The sequence below is a fragment of the Heterodontus francisci genome, chromosome 7 (assembly GCF_036365525.1).
Source record: "Heterodontus francisci isolate sHetFra1 chromosome 7, sHetFra1.hap1, whole genome shotgun sequence".
NCBI classification, from domain to species: domain Eukaryota; kingdom Metazoa; phylum Chordata; class Chondrichthyes; order Heterodontiformes; family Heterodontidae; genus Heterodontus; species Heterodontus francisci.
In genome coordinates, this window is record NC_090377.1 from 19,331,813 (window position 1) to 19,346,991 (window position 15,179).

The window sequence follows — 15,179 nt, forward strand, 5'->3', positions numbered from 1 at the left end:
CATATTCTGAAGAAGAATTCTATCTGACTCAAAACGTCAACTCTGTTTCTCTCTCCACAGATGCTGCCACATCTGCTGAGTAATTCCAGCATCTGCAGAATTTTGCTTTAATTTTAGCACGTACCAAGACATTTAGTAATTGATGCTAACACAATAGCATCATTTCATCATGCTTGTATTAATGGCACTTACTCATAAAGCTACTTGTCGTGGTTTCATAGTACAGAACTTGAGTATTGCTGAAAATAGAGACATCTTGTTGAAGCTTTTCCTCTTGTAAACATCAGGACAATACGCAAGAACAATCAATGTAAGGGAAAATAACAATTTATGCTGCGTATGAAGGGAGTGCTGCTTGGTTGGCAAGTGAACTCTGATTGGAAGAAGCGTTGCCATGGAGAATGTACCAATTTATGGTGACTGACAGTTTGCAAGCTTTGTTTGAACGTAACATCAGGTAGCTTGACTCTGATTGGTCAAGGCATTGCCCTGAGCAATAAACCATCGAATGGCTGTCACTTATTTTGTTCAGTTGAAACAGGCGCAATGTTTGTACATATTCTTTCTGTCTGCAAAGAACAGGGCACTGTGTATTAATATATGTAGCTTCTAGTATGCGCAAATGGCCTACGGTCATCTTTTTCAGTCCTGAAAAGTGCCCAGTCTACCTCAAATTACCCTGGAAGAGTAATGTATCCCAAAAATTTGGGCAACAGGTAAAGCTAGCTGTTTCACGCTGCTACTATGCAGTAGCAACACGTCTGGTGTTGGCCACTAACAGGATGCTGCCATCAAGTCAAAAAAACGTCCTGTCTATCACACAAATGAGTAAAGCTACTAGTATTCTGCTAAAGTATTCTATGTGACCATGGGGCATAGTCCTTATCTTCATTGCAGATTTTACATGGTTAATTGCACCATACTGATATGACACTTCTGCCCTCCATCTTCAGTGGGACAGCCCTCACTTTGTTCCACTCTTATCTATCTTATCATAGCCATCTAGCAATGGCTTCTCTTCCTTGATCTTGCAAGTCCCCCAAGGATCCATCTTTGACACCAACCTCCCCCCCAACCCACTTCCTCAACTACATCAGGGCTGTCATACATTCCTCTAATGCACAAAAATCCAGCAAGGAAAGTGTTCCAACTGTGGCTAATGAAAGAAATCAAGGATTGTATGAGAGCAAAGGAAGAGGTGTTTAAAGTTGCCAAAAAAACGGTAAGCCTGAGGATTGGGAACATTTCAGAATTCTGCAAAGGAGGACCAAGAAAAAGATTAAGAAAGGGAAACTAGAATTTGAGAGTAAACTAGCGAGAAACATAAAAACAGACTGTAAAAGCTTCTATAGGTATGTAAAAAGGAAAAGATTAACAAAGACAAATCTGGGTCCATTACAAGCAGAGTTTCAAGAATTTATAGTGGGGAATAAGGAAATGGCATGGAAACTAAACAAATACTTTATGTCTGTCTTCATGGAGGAAAATACTAAAAACCTCCCAGAAATAATGGAGAATCAAGGGACTAGTGTAAACAAGGAACTGCAAGATATTATTAGTAAAAAACAGTACTTTAGAAATTAATGGAACTTAAAGTAGATAAATCCCCGGAACTTGATGATCTACATCCCAGGCTGCTGAAAGAGGTGGCTTTAGAGATAGTAGTTACATTGATGGACATCATTCAAAATTCTGTAGACTCTGGAATGGTTCCTGCAGAGTGCAAAGTGGCAAATGTCACCCCATTACTTAAGAAAGGAGGGAGAGAGAAAACAGGGAACTAGAGACCTGATAGCCTAACATCAGTCAGAGGGCAAATGCTTGAATCTATAATAAAGGATGTGATAACTGGACACTTAAAAAATAATGGTAGAATTGGGCAGCGTCAATATGGATTTATGAAAGGGAAATCATGTTTAACAAACCTGGTAGCGTTTAATGAGAATGTTACTAGCAGAATAGATAAGGGGAAACTGGTGAATGTGGTATATTTAGATTTTCAGAAAGCTTTTGATAAGGTCCCACACAAGAGGTTGGTAAATAAAATTAGAGCACATGGGATTGGGGGAATATACTGGCATGGATTGAGAACTGGTTAATGGACAGAAAGTAGGAATAAACAGGTCATTTTCAGACTGTAGGCTAGATTCTATAGAGCCCTCGATGTCAGGATCTGTGGTCAGGGGGGGCCTGAAGATGGCCCCGGAGGAGGCCAGCCTCGGACCTCGACACCGGCAGGGCACGACCCGGCATTGCCGGTGGCGGCGTCGCCTCGTGGCAGCCCCCCTGCCGCTCGGCGACGGGAGCGCAATATAATATTTAAATAAATTAAAATGCCTATATTAGTTACTCTTCCGTCATCTCCTGAAATCCCGCTGCGATCTTCAGCCCAGCAGCCAGTATTGCTGCACCTTCGGATCCCCGTCCGGGGAAACTAGGTGCAACACGTGGGGAGGAAGTAAGTTTATCAGTCAGGGAGGGGGGAGAACAGGGTCAAAATAATGTCATGGGTGTACAGGACAGGGAAAAGTTATAGTTTAAAGTTTATGCAGTTTGGGGTGGGGGGGGGGGGAAGCTCAGATGGTAAAGCTAAGTGTTTTGGGTGAAAGGGCAAATAATTTAATTAATTGTTAGGGTGGGAGAGGGGCAAAAGAGAGTTTTTTTTTAAAATGCCATTTAACGTGAAATATTTAAATTTGCTGGTCGGGCTCACAGCCCTTTAAAAATCCCAATGCCTGGGATGGACATCCCAACTCCCCCACGTGATCAGTGGGGATGGGCCACCCCGGATATTTAAATCAGCCGCTGTGCTTGGAATCGCGGCGGCTCTTTGGCATGCGGCCCGCTTGATTTCAGACCTGTGACTAATGGGGTACCACAGGATCAGTGCTTGAGCCCCAGCTATTCACAATCTATATCAAGATTTGGATGTGGGGATTAAATGCAATATTTCCAAGTTTGCAGATGACACAAAACTAGGTGGAACTGTGTGCTGTGAGGAGGATGCAAAGACGCTTCAAGGGGATTTGGAGAGGTTAAGCAAGTGGGCAAAAATTTGGCAGATGGAATACAATGTAAGAAATGTGAGGTTATCTACTTTGGTAAGAAAAACAGAAATACAGAGTATTTCTTAAATGATGAGAGGCTGGTAAGCGTTGAACTTCAAAAGGACTTGGGTGTCCTTGTTCATGAGTCACTGAAAGCTAACATGCAGGTACAGCAAAAAATTAAGGAGCGTGGGTTTCCTCCGGGTGTTCCGCTTTCCTCCCACAGCCAAAAGACTTGCAGGTTGATAGGTAAATTGGCCATTATAAATTGCCCCTAGTACAGGTAGGTGGTAGGGGAATATAGGGACAGGTGAGGATGTGGTCGGAATATGGGATTAGTGTAGGATTAGTATAAATGGGTGGTTGATGGTCGGCACAGACTCGGTGGGCCGAAGGGCCTGTTTCAGTGCTGTATCTCTAAATCAAATCTAAATCAAAATCTAAATCTAAATCAAATGATATGTTGGCCTTCATTAAAAGAGGATTTGAGTATAGCAGTAAAGTTGTCTTACTGCAATTATATAGAGTCTTGGTGAGACTGCACCTGGAGTATTGAGTGCAGTTTTGGTCTACTTACCTAAGGAAAGATATACTTGCTATAGAGGGACTGCAACCAAGGTTCAACAAACTAATTCCTGGGATGAAGGGATTGTCCTATGGGAAAAGATTCAACAGATTGGGCCTTTATTCTTTGGAGTTTTGAAGAATGAGAGGTGATCTCATTCAAACATACAAAATTCTTACAGGGCTCGACAGGGTAGATACAGGAAGTATGTTTCCCCTGGCTGGGGCGGGGGGGGGGGTCCACAACCAGGGAGCACAGTCTCAGAATAAGGGGCAGGCCATTTAGGACTGAGATGAGGAGGAATCTTTTCACTCAGAGGGTGGTGAATCTTTGGAATTCTCTGCCCCAGAGGGCTTTGGAGGCTCAATTCTTGAATATGTTCAAGACTGAGATCGGTGGATTTCTACATATTAAAAACATCAAGGGTTATGGGGATAGTGCAGGAAAATGGTCTTGATGTTGAAGATCAGTCATGATCTCATTGAATTGCAGAGTGGGTTCGATGGGCTGAATGGCCTATTCCTGCTCCTATTTCTTATGTTCTTAAGTTCAGCTACTAGCCAGACACAGTTAATTGAGAACCCAGATGTGGCTCATTGCGTTTCTGATTAGGACATCAAAAATGAGTGGTTGGATATCTGGGGCTGGATTTAATCATTGTGGCACGATCCCACTGATGAGTCCAAAAGTGTGAGGTGCAAGAATTATAGAGAGGTTATAATGGGGGACTTTAATTATCCAAATATAGACTGGGATAGCAGTAGTTAAGGGGCAGAGAGGAGCAGAGTATGTTCAGCAGAATTTGCAACAGCAGTCCAAGAAAGGAAGTACTGCTACATCTAGTTCTTCGGAAAGAGTTGCGCCAAATGGATCAAGTGTCAGTAGGGTAACAATAAGGGGACAGTGATCATTGTACAATAAGGTTTAGGTTGGCTATGGAGGACAAGGAACAATCCAGAGTAAGAATAATTAACTGGGGGAAAGCCAACTTCAGTGGGGTAGGAACAGGTCTGACTCAGATAAATCGGAATCAAAGGTTGGCAGGCAAAACGGTAACTGAACAATGGGCTGCCTTTAAAGAAGAGATAATTCGGCACAGCCAAAGAATATTCCCATGAAGGGGAAAGGTAGGGCAAACAAATCCACAGCTCCCTGGTTGATAAAGAGCTAGAGATTAAGATGAAGAAGAAAAAGTGTGCTTACAACAGATGTCAGGTGGAAAATACAACCAAGAACCAGGCGGAATATAAAAAGTTTAGAGGGGAAGTGAAAAAGCAAATAAGAGAAGCAAAGGGAGAGTATGAAAAGAGACTGGCAGCTAATATAAAAAGATATCCAAAAGTCTTCTATGGGAATATTAATAGGAAAAGGGTGATGAAAGGAGGAGTGGGGCCGATTAGGGACCAAAAAGGAGATTTACACATGGAGGCAGCCATGTGTATTAAATGAATACTTTGCATCTGTCTTTACCAAGGAAGATAATGCTGTGCAAGTCACCGTGAAAGAAGAGGTAATTCAGACACTTGAAGGGTTTAAAATTGATAAGGAGGAGATATTGGATAGGCTAACTGTACTTGAAGTGGATAAGGCACCAGGATCGGATAAGGTGCATCCAAGGATACTGAGGGAAGTGAGTGGAAATTGCGGAGGCACTGGCCATAATTTTCCAATCTTCCTTAGATTCAGGGGTGGTGTCAGTGGACTGGAGAATTGCAAATGATTACCCCTTGTTCAAAAAAGGGTGTAAATATAAGTCCAGCAACCACAGACCAGTCAGTTTAACTTCGGTGGTGGGAAGCTTCTAGAAAGTGTAAATGGGGACAAAATTACTAGTCACTTGGGCAAATGTAGGTTAATTAGGGAAAGCCAGCATGGATATGTGAGGGAAGATCATGTTTAACTAACTTGCTGGAGCTTTTTAACGAGGTAACAGAGAAATTTGATCAGGGTAATGCTGGTAATGTGGTGTCTATGGACTTCCAGAAACAATTTGATAAAGTGCCACATAACAAACTTGTGAGAAAAGTTTTAGCTCATGTAATAAGAGGGACAGTAACAACATGGATACGAAATTGGCTGAGTGACAAGAAACAAGAGAGTAGTGGTTAACGTATGTTTTTCGGACTGGAGGAAGGTTTGTAGTGGACTTCCCCAGCGTCGGTGTTAGGACCCTTACTTTTCCTGATATATATTAGACCTTGGTATGCAGGGCACGATTTCAAAATTTGCTGATGATATGAAACTTGGAAACATTGTGAACTGTAAGGAGAATAGTTTAGAACTTCAAAAGGACATAGACAGGTTGGTGGAATGGGAGGATAAGTGACGGATGACATTTAATGCAGGGAAGTGTGAAGTGATTCATTTTGATAGGAAGAACGTGGCGAGACAATATAAAATAAAGGATGCAATTCTAAAGGGGGTGCAGGAGCAGGGGGACCTGGGTGTATTTGTGCATAAATCATTGAAGGTAGCAGGACAGGTTGAGAGAGTGGTTAATAGAGCATAAAATGCATCCTAGGCTTAATTTAATAGGGACATAGAATACAAAAGCAAGGAAGTTATGTCAACTTATGTGATAGAAGACTGGTTCGGCCTCAACTGGAGTATTGTGTCCAGTTCTAGGCACCACACTTTAGGAAAGATGTGAAGGCATTTGAGAGAGTGCAGAAAAGTTTCATGAGAATGGTTTCAGGGATGAGGATCTTCAGATACGTAGATAGACTGGAAAAGTTGGGACTGGTTTCCTTGAAGAAAAGGTTGAGAGGAGATTTGAAAGAAGTATTCAAAATCACGAGGGGTCTGGACAAGGTAGATCGCGCAAAACTGTTACCATTGGTGGAAGTATTGAGAACAAGAGGGCACAGATTTAAGGTAATTGGCAATGGCAACATGAGGGAAAACATTTTCACGCAGCGAGTGGTTAGGATCTGGAATGCACTGCCTGACAGTGTGGTGGAGGCAAGTTCAATCGAGACATTCAAGAGGGAATTGGATTGTTATCTGAAAAGGAAGAATGTGCAGGGCTATGGGGAGAAGGCAGGGGCATGGTATGAGGTAAATTGTTTTTCAGAGAGCTGGTGCTGACACAATGAGCAAAATGGCCTCCTTCTGTAATGTAACAATTCCGTGATTCTGTGACCCCGCTTTGACGGTCTGCAGGACCAGATCTTGCCAGCAGTGGCCAATTAAGTAGCTGCCACCGGGGCTGCCATTCCTATTAAGGAAGACCATGCACCCCCATGAGCTGGGAGTGCACCTGGAAGAAGAGGATGCAGTGGATGGACGGCGCCTTCACAACTGGGTAAGTGGGATCTGGGAGTGCTGAGGCCAGTCAGACAGGCTCCAGTGAGGGAAAACATTTGGTGAGGACAGGAGGCACTGTTGCTGTGGGAGCAGCCATTGCTGCCAGGGGGCCCCTCCGTAGGCTAAAGAATGCCCAATTAGGAGGGCCTTCCCGCAGCCCATTGGATTGCCAGGGTTTACCACCAGAGTGGAGGGCTACTCCCGCCATTGATAAAATGCCAGTGGCGGAAGAAAGCAGACCTTAACTGGACACTTAAGTGACTCAATTGGCCTCTGCCCGCCACCTTCCCTTCTGCTGGCAAGATGGTATGGCAGCGGGAAGATGATGGGCACTCCACCCTATGGTTTCTTGCACCATTTTACAAAAGGTCATCAGTCTGAAACATCTCTGTCTGCAGATGCTGCCTGACCTGTTGAGTATTTCCAGTGGTTTCTACATTTACTTCAGATTTCCAGAATCCACAGCATATTTCTTTAAAGGTAGAAGCAAGGCTGCCTAAACCCTTTGCAGAGAGGAGCTTCCCTTTCCCTGCCTCTGGACTTGTTTAAAAACTGTTACATGTCCAGCTTTTCCCAGTTTTGTTGAAATGCCAACGACATGAAACGTTGACTCTGTTTCTCTTTTCTTCCACAGACACTGACTGACCTCTTGAGAGTATAATCAGCAGAGGATTCTTTCACTTCATCAGTTTGGACTGGAGTTGACATAATTTCACAGAGATAAAAGGTAAGGGAGCTATCCTATTGCATCACTCGGTCCCCAAAACAGATTAGATTTAAAATGAAAGAAAGCAAAAGAAACTGCGAATGTTGGAAAGCTGATACAAAAAAGAAACAACAAATGCAACAATAAAAGTCTGTAGCATGTTTACATCCTCCTCAGAGGGCAGAGGGGGTCTCATCCTAAAGACAGATATTCATCATTTATCCGAGATACACAACTTTAAATTTATCCAGACTGCTAACAAATAAATTTATTGTAAGTATACTGTCAGGATTTGATTGATGTGCTCAAAATCATGAAGGATCTCGATGGAGTAAAGGGCTATGGGGAAAGAGGTGAGTCGGCCTAATTGGCAAGCTCCACAAAGAGCCAGCAGAGGCACACTAGACCAAGTGGCCTTCTTCTATGCTGTATCATTCTATGCTTCTATGAAATAATTAACTCATATATTTAGATCCAATTCATACTGGGCTAGAAATTGCTGATGCAGGGCACCTCATAGTGACTGCTGTGAATTTGGTGTTTTCACTCACTCTCAGGTCGTGTTATTTTTGCACCGCAAATTTCTGGAAATGTGAGGTCGACGGGGAGCCTGGGACCTCATGAACATTGGGTCCAATGGTATATCTCCTCAAGAAGCAAAATTTAAGAATAGAGGAAGAAACAGAGCAAAGATATAAAAAGGAAGAGAGTAGCTAAAGTAAGCGTTGGTTCCTTAGAAGATGAGACTGGGGAATTAATAATGGGAAACAATGAAATGGCAGAGAATTTGAACAAGTATTTTGCATCTGTCTTCACAGTAGAAGACACAAAAAGCATCCTGGGAATAGTAGAAAATCGAGAGGTAAAAGGGAGGGAGGAACTGAAAACAATCACTATCACTAGAGAAAATGTACGAAGAAAACTAAAGGGACTAAAGGCTGACAAGTCCCCTAGACCTCTAGACCTGCATCCCAAGGTCTTAAAAGAAGTTGCTTCAGAGATAGTGACTGCATTGTTGTAATCTTGCAAAATTCCCAAGATTCTGGAAAGGTCCCCGTGGATTGGAAAGCCACAAATGTAACATCTCTATTCAAGAAAGGAGGAAGACAGAAAGCAGGAAGCTATAGGCCAGTTAGCCAAACATCTGTCATTGGGAAAATGTTGGAATCCATTATTAAGGAAGTAGTTGCAGGACATTTAGACAATCATAATGCAATCAAGCAGAGTCAACATGGTTTTACAAAAGGAAAATAGTATTTTACAAATTTATTCTAGTTCTTTGAGGATATAATGAGCAGGGTGGATAAAGGGGAACCAGTAGATGTAGTGCATTTGGATTTCCAAAAGGCATTTGATAAGGTGCCACATAAAAGGTTACTACACAAAATAAAAGCTCATGGTGTTGGGGGCAATATATTAGCATGGATAGAGGATTGGCTAACAGGAGAGTCGAGATAAATGAGACATTTTCAGGTTGGAAACTGTAACTAGGGATCACTGCTGGGGCCTCAACTATTTACAATCTATATTAATGACTTGGATGATGGGACTGAGTGTATTGTAGCCAAATTTGCAGATAATACAAAGATAGGTAGGAAAGCAAATTATGAGGAAGACACAAAGGCTGGGATTTTGTCTTGGCAATGGGGGTCTCGTCCACTGGCAAAGTGCCAGCTAGAGCCCCACATTGTCTCCTCTGGGAATGACCTGCCAAATCCAGTGCCAATTAGGTGCTCAAGTGGACAGCGGCAGGCTTTCCATGGGATCAAGGACCCCAGCGACGGAAGTCCAGTCTGTTGAGAGTTGTCGGCTAACCTTTAACTGAGCAGCGGCACTGCCGAGGCGGTGGCTTTTTCTGGTAGAGCACTCACCTGAGGCCTTGGAACCAGTCCACAGATAAGTCTCAGTGGGAGGAGTTTTACTGGGTGGAGGTCACGGGGGATGTGGGTGTAGGGGGGGTTGGCAGCAAGGCCAGGGGGGTGGCTCTCAGTGGGCCCCTCTTCCCAAGGTCAGGTCACTTGTCCAGCCACTGAGTGCCTTTTAACAAGGGACCACATCACACCACCCCGCAATGCTCCAAACCTCTGGAGCCGGCAAACTACCCACACAGGTTGGCATGCTCCCTGTGTAACGACAGGCCCACCCGCCGCTGGACTAGTTCTGCCGACGGCAGAATGAGGCCCTTTATTAATTAATTGTCCACTTAAGAGCCTCAATTGGCAGCAGGGCAGTTCAGCCATTCACAGGCTTTCCTGGCCTGTACTTAATTTGTGTGGAGGGGGGAAGGAGGCGGGAACGTGGCGGGTTCCCTCCCCCGCCACAATTCCACGCAATTATATGCTGTCTCTGCCTCCAAACCCGATGTGGGGGGCAGCATAAAATTCCCCCAAAGTGTCTGCAAAGGGATATAGTTAAGTTAAATAAGTGGGCAAAAATTTGGCAGATTGAGTATAATGTGGGAAAATGTGAGGTTGTCCACTTTGGTGGGAAGAATAGAAAAGCAAAATATTATTTAAATGGAGAGACTGCAGAATGCTGCAGTGCAGAGGGATCTGGGTGTCCTTGTACTTGAATCACAAACAGGGCACATGCAGATACAGCAAGTAGTCAGGAAGGCAAATGGAATGTTGGCCTTTATTACAAGGGGGTTGGAGTATAAAAGTAGGGATGTCTTGCTCCAACTGTACAGGGCACCTAGAGTACTGCATACAGTTTTGGTCTCCTTACTTAGGAGGGATATACTTGCATTGGAAGCTGTTCAGAGAAGGTTCACTCGGCTGATTCCTGGGATGAAGGGATTATCTTATAAGGAAAGGTTGAGCAGGTTGGGCCTATTATCATTGGAGTTTAAAAGAATGAGATGTGATCTTATTGAAACATAAAAGATTCTGAGGGGATTTGACAGGGTAGATGTTGTCAGGCACAGATGAGGAGGAATTTCTTCTCCCATTGAACATATTCAAGGCTGAATTAGACAGATTTTTGATCTACAAGGGAGTAAAGGGTTATGGAGAGCAGGCAGTAGAGTTAAGGCCAAAATCATATCAGCTATGATATTATTGAATTGTGGAGCAGGCTTGAGGGGCTGAATGGCCTACTCCTGTTCCTATTTCTTATGATCTTATGGGTGAATTAGAGACAAATTAGAAAGAGAAATAAAGAGAGGGAAAGAAAGATCAGATTAAGGGAGAGGTAAAAAAGGAAGAAAGGAAAAAGGAATGAAATTTTAAATGTAAAAAACCTCTTAAGAACAATTTACTACCTGCAGGATTGAGACTCCACACTATCGATTGTTCCCTTCCAAGTCTGAGCTTCATGTCAGGACCATAAATCATATCCTGAACAAAGCCATTCCAATATGAAATATCAGACCTAAATGTCTGCAGTGTTGTATCTATGTTGTATCATTTGTATCTATGGCATAAATCCAGCAATTTCTGGACTCATGGGAAGGCTGATGCCAAGTTCTTATATCACAAGGCTAATGGTGGAACAGCACAAATCGTTCAGCAATTCGTAGTGATTCACACATCATGGTCTATCTCTTCCTCACCACAAATTGCTGGGCAAAAATTTGGCAGATGGACTATAAGGTGGGAAAATGTGAGGTTGTCCACTTTGGTGGGACGAATAGAAAAGTAGAATATCATTTAAATGGAGAGAGACTGCAGAGGGATCAGAGTGTCCTTGTACATGAACCACAAAAAGTTAGCATGCAGGTACAGCAAGTAATTCAAAAGGCAAATAGAATGTTGGTCTTTATTGCAAGGGGGTTGGAGAAGGTAAGTCTTGCTACAATTGTACAGGGCGTTGGTGAGAGTACTGCATACACTTTTGGTCTCCTTACTTAAGGAGGGATAAACTTGCATTTGAAGCAGTTCAGAGAAGGTTCATCAGGCTGATTCCTGGGATGAACGGGTTGTCTTATGAGATAAGGTTGAGCAGCTTGGGCCTTTGCTGATTGGAGTTCAGAAGAATGAGAGGTGATCTTATTGAAACATATAAGATTCTGAGAAGGCATGACAGGGAAGATGCTGAGAGGATGTTTTCCCTTGTGGGGCAATCTAGAACTAGGGGACACAGTTTCAAAATAAGAGGTTGGCCATTTAAGACAGAGATGAGGAGGAATTTCTTCTCATAGAGGGTCATTAATCATTGGAAATTCTCCACCTCGGAGAGCAGTGGAGGCCGGCTCATTGAATATATTTAAGGCTGAGCGAGACAGATTTTTGATCTACAGGGGAGTAAAGAATTATGGGAGGCAGTCAGGAAAGTGGAGTTAAAGCCACAATTAGATCAGTCATGATGTAATTGAATGGTGGAGCAGGCTCGAGGGGCCAAATGCTTACTGTTCCTCCTATGTCTTATGTTCTTATGTCTCATTATGCACTAGTAATGGCGAGCACAGTGAACTTGCCATTATTTTCCTGGCAATTTCTGGGCCTATAATATTTTAAAAAATGGACACCATGTCACACCCTGTTAGTGTTGTCTTGTTTAGCCATGGTGCATTGGTTTAAATAGCTTCACAATTGCAGAAACAATAATCTACATGTTCTTCTTAGCAGGACCTCATCATTACTTTTCTTGATTAGAAAGCGCTGATCAAATTTTAGTTGATGTTATTTGCTTGATAACCAAAATTAATAAACATGTATCATCCATAGTTTATTACCTTTAACTAAATTATAAGTAATAAAACAGCAATGATTTATAATTATTAAAACAAGATGCTTTACATGAGTATCCTTCAGCTTTCTACAAATTAAATTTTCCAAAGGCTTCTAACCATAGCTCCCAATAATGAATACACCCATGGCAAAATAGATGATTTTATTTATGTCTTCTTACCTCAATGTGAACCCTTGGCCCATCTCGGTCGATTTTGACAGTGTGGAGATGTCCGTCTGCTAAGTTTCCACTGTTGAGACTAAAGATATCAGGATCTTTATCATTGTCAAGTCTGTATCTGACCTGAAGGCTCCCTGAAATAAACAAAAGTTCAATCATTTTTGTTGCTTGGATCAGATGCTGTCTAACGGCACTCGGTCATCTAACAGGTATCAACTTATTTACAACTACGCGTTATGCTGCCTGATTCCTCAGTTGACAAATAAATCATTGGGTTTGGAATTAAGTTGTACAGGCCCAGACGATTCCCAGTCTGATCCCAGCATGAGCTAGGTCAGCTATGCTCAGGCAGGCTTACAGTAGGGACGACCTGGGCTAAGGAGAAGGAAAAGCAAACACAGCGCCTGCTGCTGATTGCTGTGCTCGTGTGTGTTCGTGTCTGCACACGTTCTGTATGCTCTGAGTGTGTGTGGATGTGCTTTGCATGAGTATTGCATACATTTGTTGTGTGTTTGTGTATGTTCTGTGTGTCTGCAGTGCTGTTATGTTGGGTTGTATTGTGTGTGTTGGGAGTGTGTTGTGCTGTAAAAATAGAAAACCCTGCAAATACTCAGCAGGTCTGGAAGCATCTGTGGAGAGAGAAACAAACTTAATGTTTCAGGTCTGTGACCTTTCATCAGATACGTTGTGTTGTTTTGGTTTGTGTATGTTGTGTTGTACATACGTGTTGTGTGTTTGTGCATTTTGTGTGTTGCATTGCATTGCTTTGGTGTGTTGTGTTGTTTGGACATTCAGCATATGTGTTGCATTGCATTGATTACATTGGTGTGTTGAGTTGTGTGTTTGGACATTCAGCATTTGTGTTGCATTGTATTGATTACATTGGAGTGTTGTGTTGTGTGTTTGGACAACCCGTGTGTTTGTGCATGTGGTTATCAGATGAGGACAGGATCTGGCTATGATCCTTTGCATGGCTGAAAGGCCTTCATGCATGAGAAGTGCCCTTTGGATTAGTTTCCAGAGGCCAACTGTGACCAAGGAACTGGAGGCAAAAAAGGGAAGAAAATTGGAGGGAGAAACTATTCAAAAGAATATGGGACAGCGAAGTTATATAAAATCAGTATTCAGAAATGGGACAGATTAAAGTAGGAACCAAGATGGGTGAATGTCAAAAGATACCTTTTAGACACATGCAGGCAAAAATGAAGACGAGTGAGACAAAGAAGTGTGAACAACCTCTGGGACAAAGCGGCACAGCGATGTACGAAGTTGAAGAGGTTATGAGGAACAGAAATGAGCTGCAGTACTTTAGGATAAGCACGATTATGAGGCACAGCCCCTCAAAAAAACATTTTGGTCTGGGGCAATAACGAAAACTGCCTGAAGCCTGTTGGGAAGAATAATTCTATAATCTTGGGTGGTGTAGAGAATACAAATAAACTCAATGAAAAATTCAGCATGAAAAATGACATAGCATCAAGGAACAAAATGCACGATGTAATTTAAAATATAAGACAGCAGAAACATTGGGTTGGATTCGATAAGTTCATGGCGAAGGACCAAACACCAAAGAGCCGCCGGGATTCCAAACGCAGCGGCTCATTTAAATAGCCGGGGTAGGCCACCCCCCACCGTCCCTCAGTTACGAGGAGGGGGCGGGATGTCTGTCTCCGGCAATGAACTTGCAGGTGGTGGTGTTCCCATGCATCTGCTGCCATTGTCCTTCGAGGTAGTAGAGGTTGTGGGTTTAGAACGTGCTATCAAAGGAGCCTTGGTGATTTGCTGCAGTGCATCTTGTAAATGGTACACACAGCTGCCACTGTGCATCGGTGGTGGAGGGAGTGAATGTTGAAGGTGGTGGATGGGGTGCTAATTAAGTGGGCTGCTTTGTTCTGGATGGTGCGGAGCTTCTTGAGTGTTGTTGGAACTGCACTCATCCAGACAATTGGAGAGTATTACATCACACTCCTAACTTGTGCCTTGCAGATGGTGGACAGGCAATGGGGAGTTAGGAGATGAGTTACTCACCACAGAATTCCCAGCCGCTGACCTGCTCTTGAAGCCACAGCAGTTATGTGGCTGGTCCTGTTCAGTTTTTGATCAATCGTATCCCCCAGGATGTTGATAGTGGGGAATTCCGCGATGGTAATGCCATTGACATCAAGGGGAGATGGTTAAGTTATCTCTTGTTTGAGATGGTCATTGCCTGGCACTTGTGTGGCACGAATGATACTTGCCACTTATCAGCCCAAGCCTGGATGTTGTCCATGTCTTGTTGCATATGGACATGGGTTACTTTCAGTATCTGAGAAGTCACAAATGGTGCTGAACATTGTGCAATCATCAGCGAACATCCCCATTACTAACCTTATGATGGAGGGAAGGTCATTGTGAAGCAGCTCAAGATGGTTGTGCCTCTGACACTACCCTGAAGAACTCCTGCAGTGATGTCCTGGGACTGAGGTGACTGACCTTCAACAACCACAACCATCTTCCTTTATGCTAGGTATGACTCCAAGCTGTGGAGAGTTTCCCCCCCGACTCCTATTGACTCCAGTTTTGCTAGGGCTCCTTGATGCCACACTTGGTCAAATCCTGCCTTGATGTCAAGGGCAGTCACTCTCACCTCAGCTCTGGAGTTCAGCTCTTTTGTCCATGCTTGGACCAAGGCTGTCATGAGGTCAGGAACTGAGTGGCCCTGGCA

At 43.3% G+C, this 15,179-nt stretch overlaps 1 protein-coding gene across 3 annotated transcripts in view; it reads right to left on the minus strand.

Moving 5' to 3' along the window:
* LOC137371882 (contactin-associated protein-like 5) overlaps positions 1 to 15,179 on the minus strand; it is a 761,481-nt gene that overhangs the window by 85,603 nt on the left and 660,699 nt on the right. For all 3 annotated transcript variants that reach the window (XM_068034863.1, XM_068034865.1, XM_068034866.1), the window contains one exon: positions 12,476 to 12,609. In XM_068034863.1, the coding sequence (XP_067890964.1) occupies positions 12,476 to 12,609 (134 nt within the window). The remainder of the gene's footprint in view (positions 1 to 12,475; positions 12,610 to 15,179) is intronic.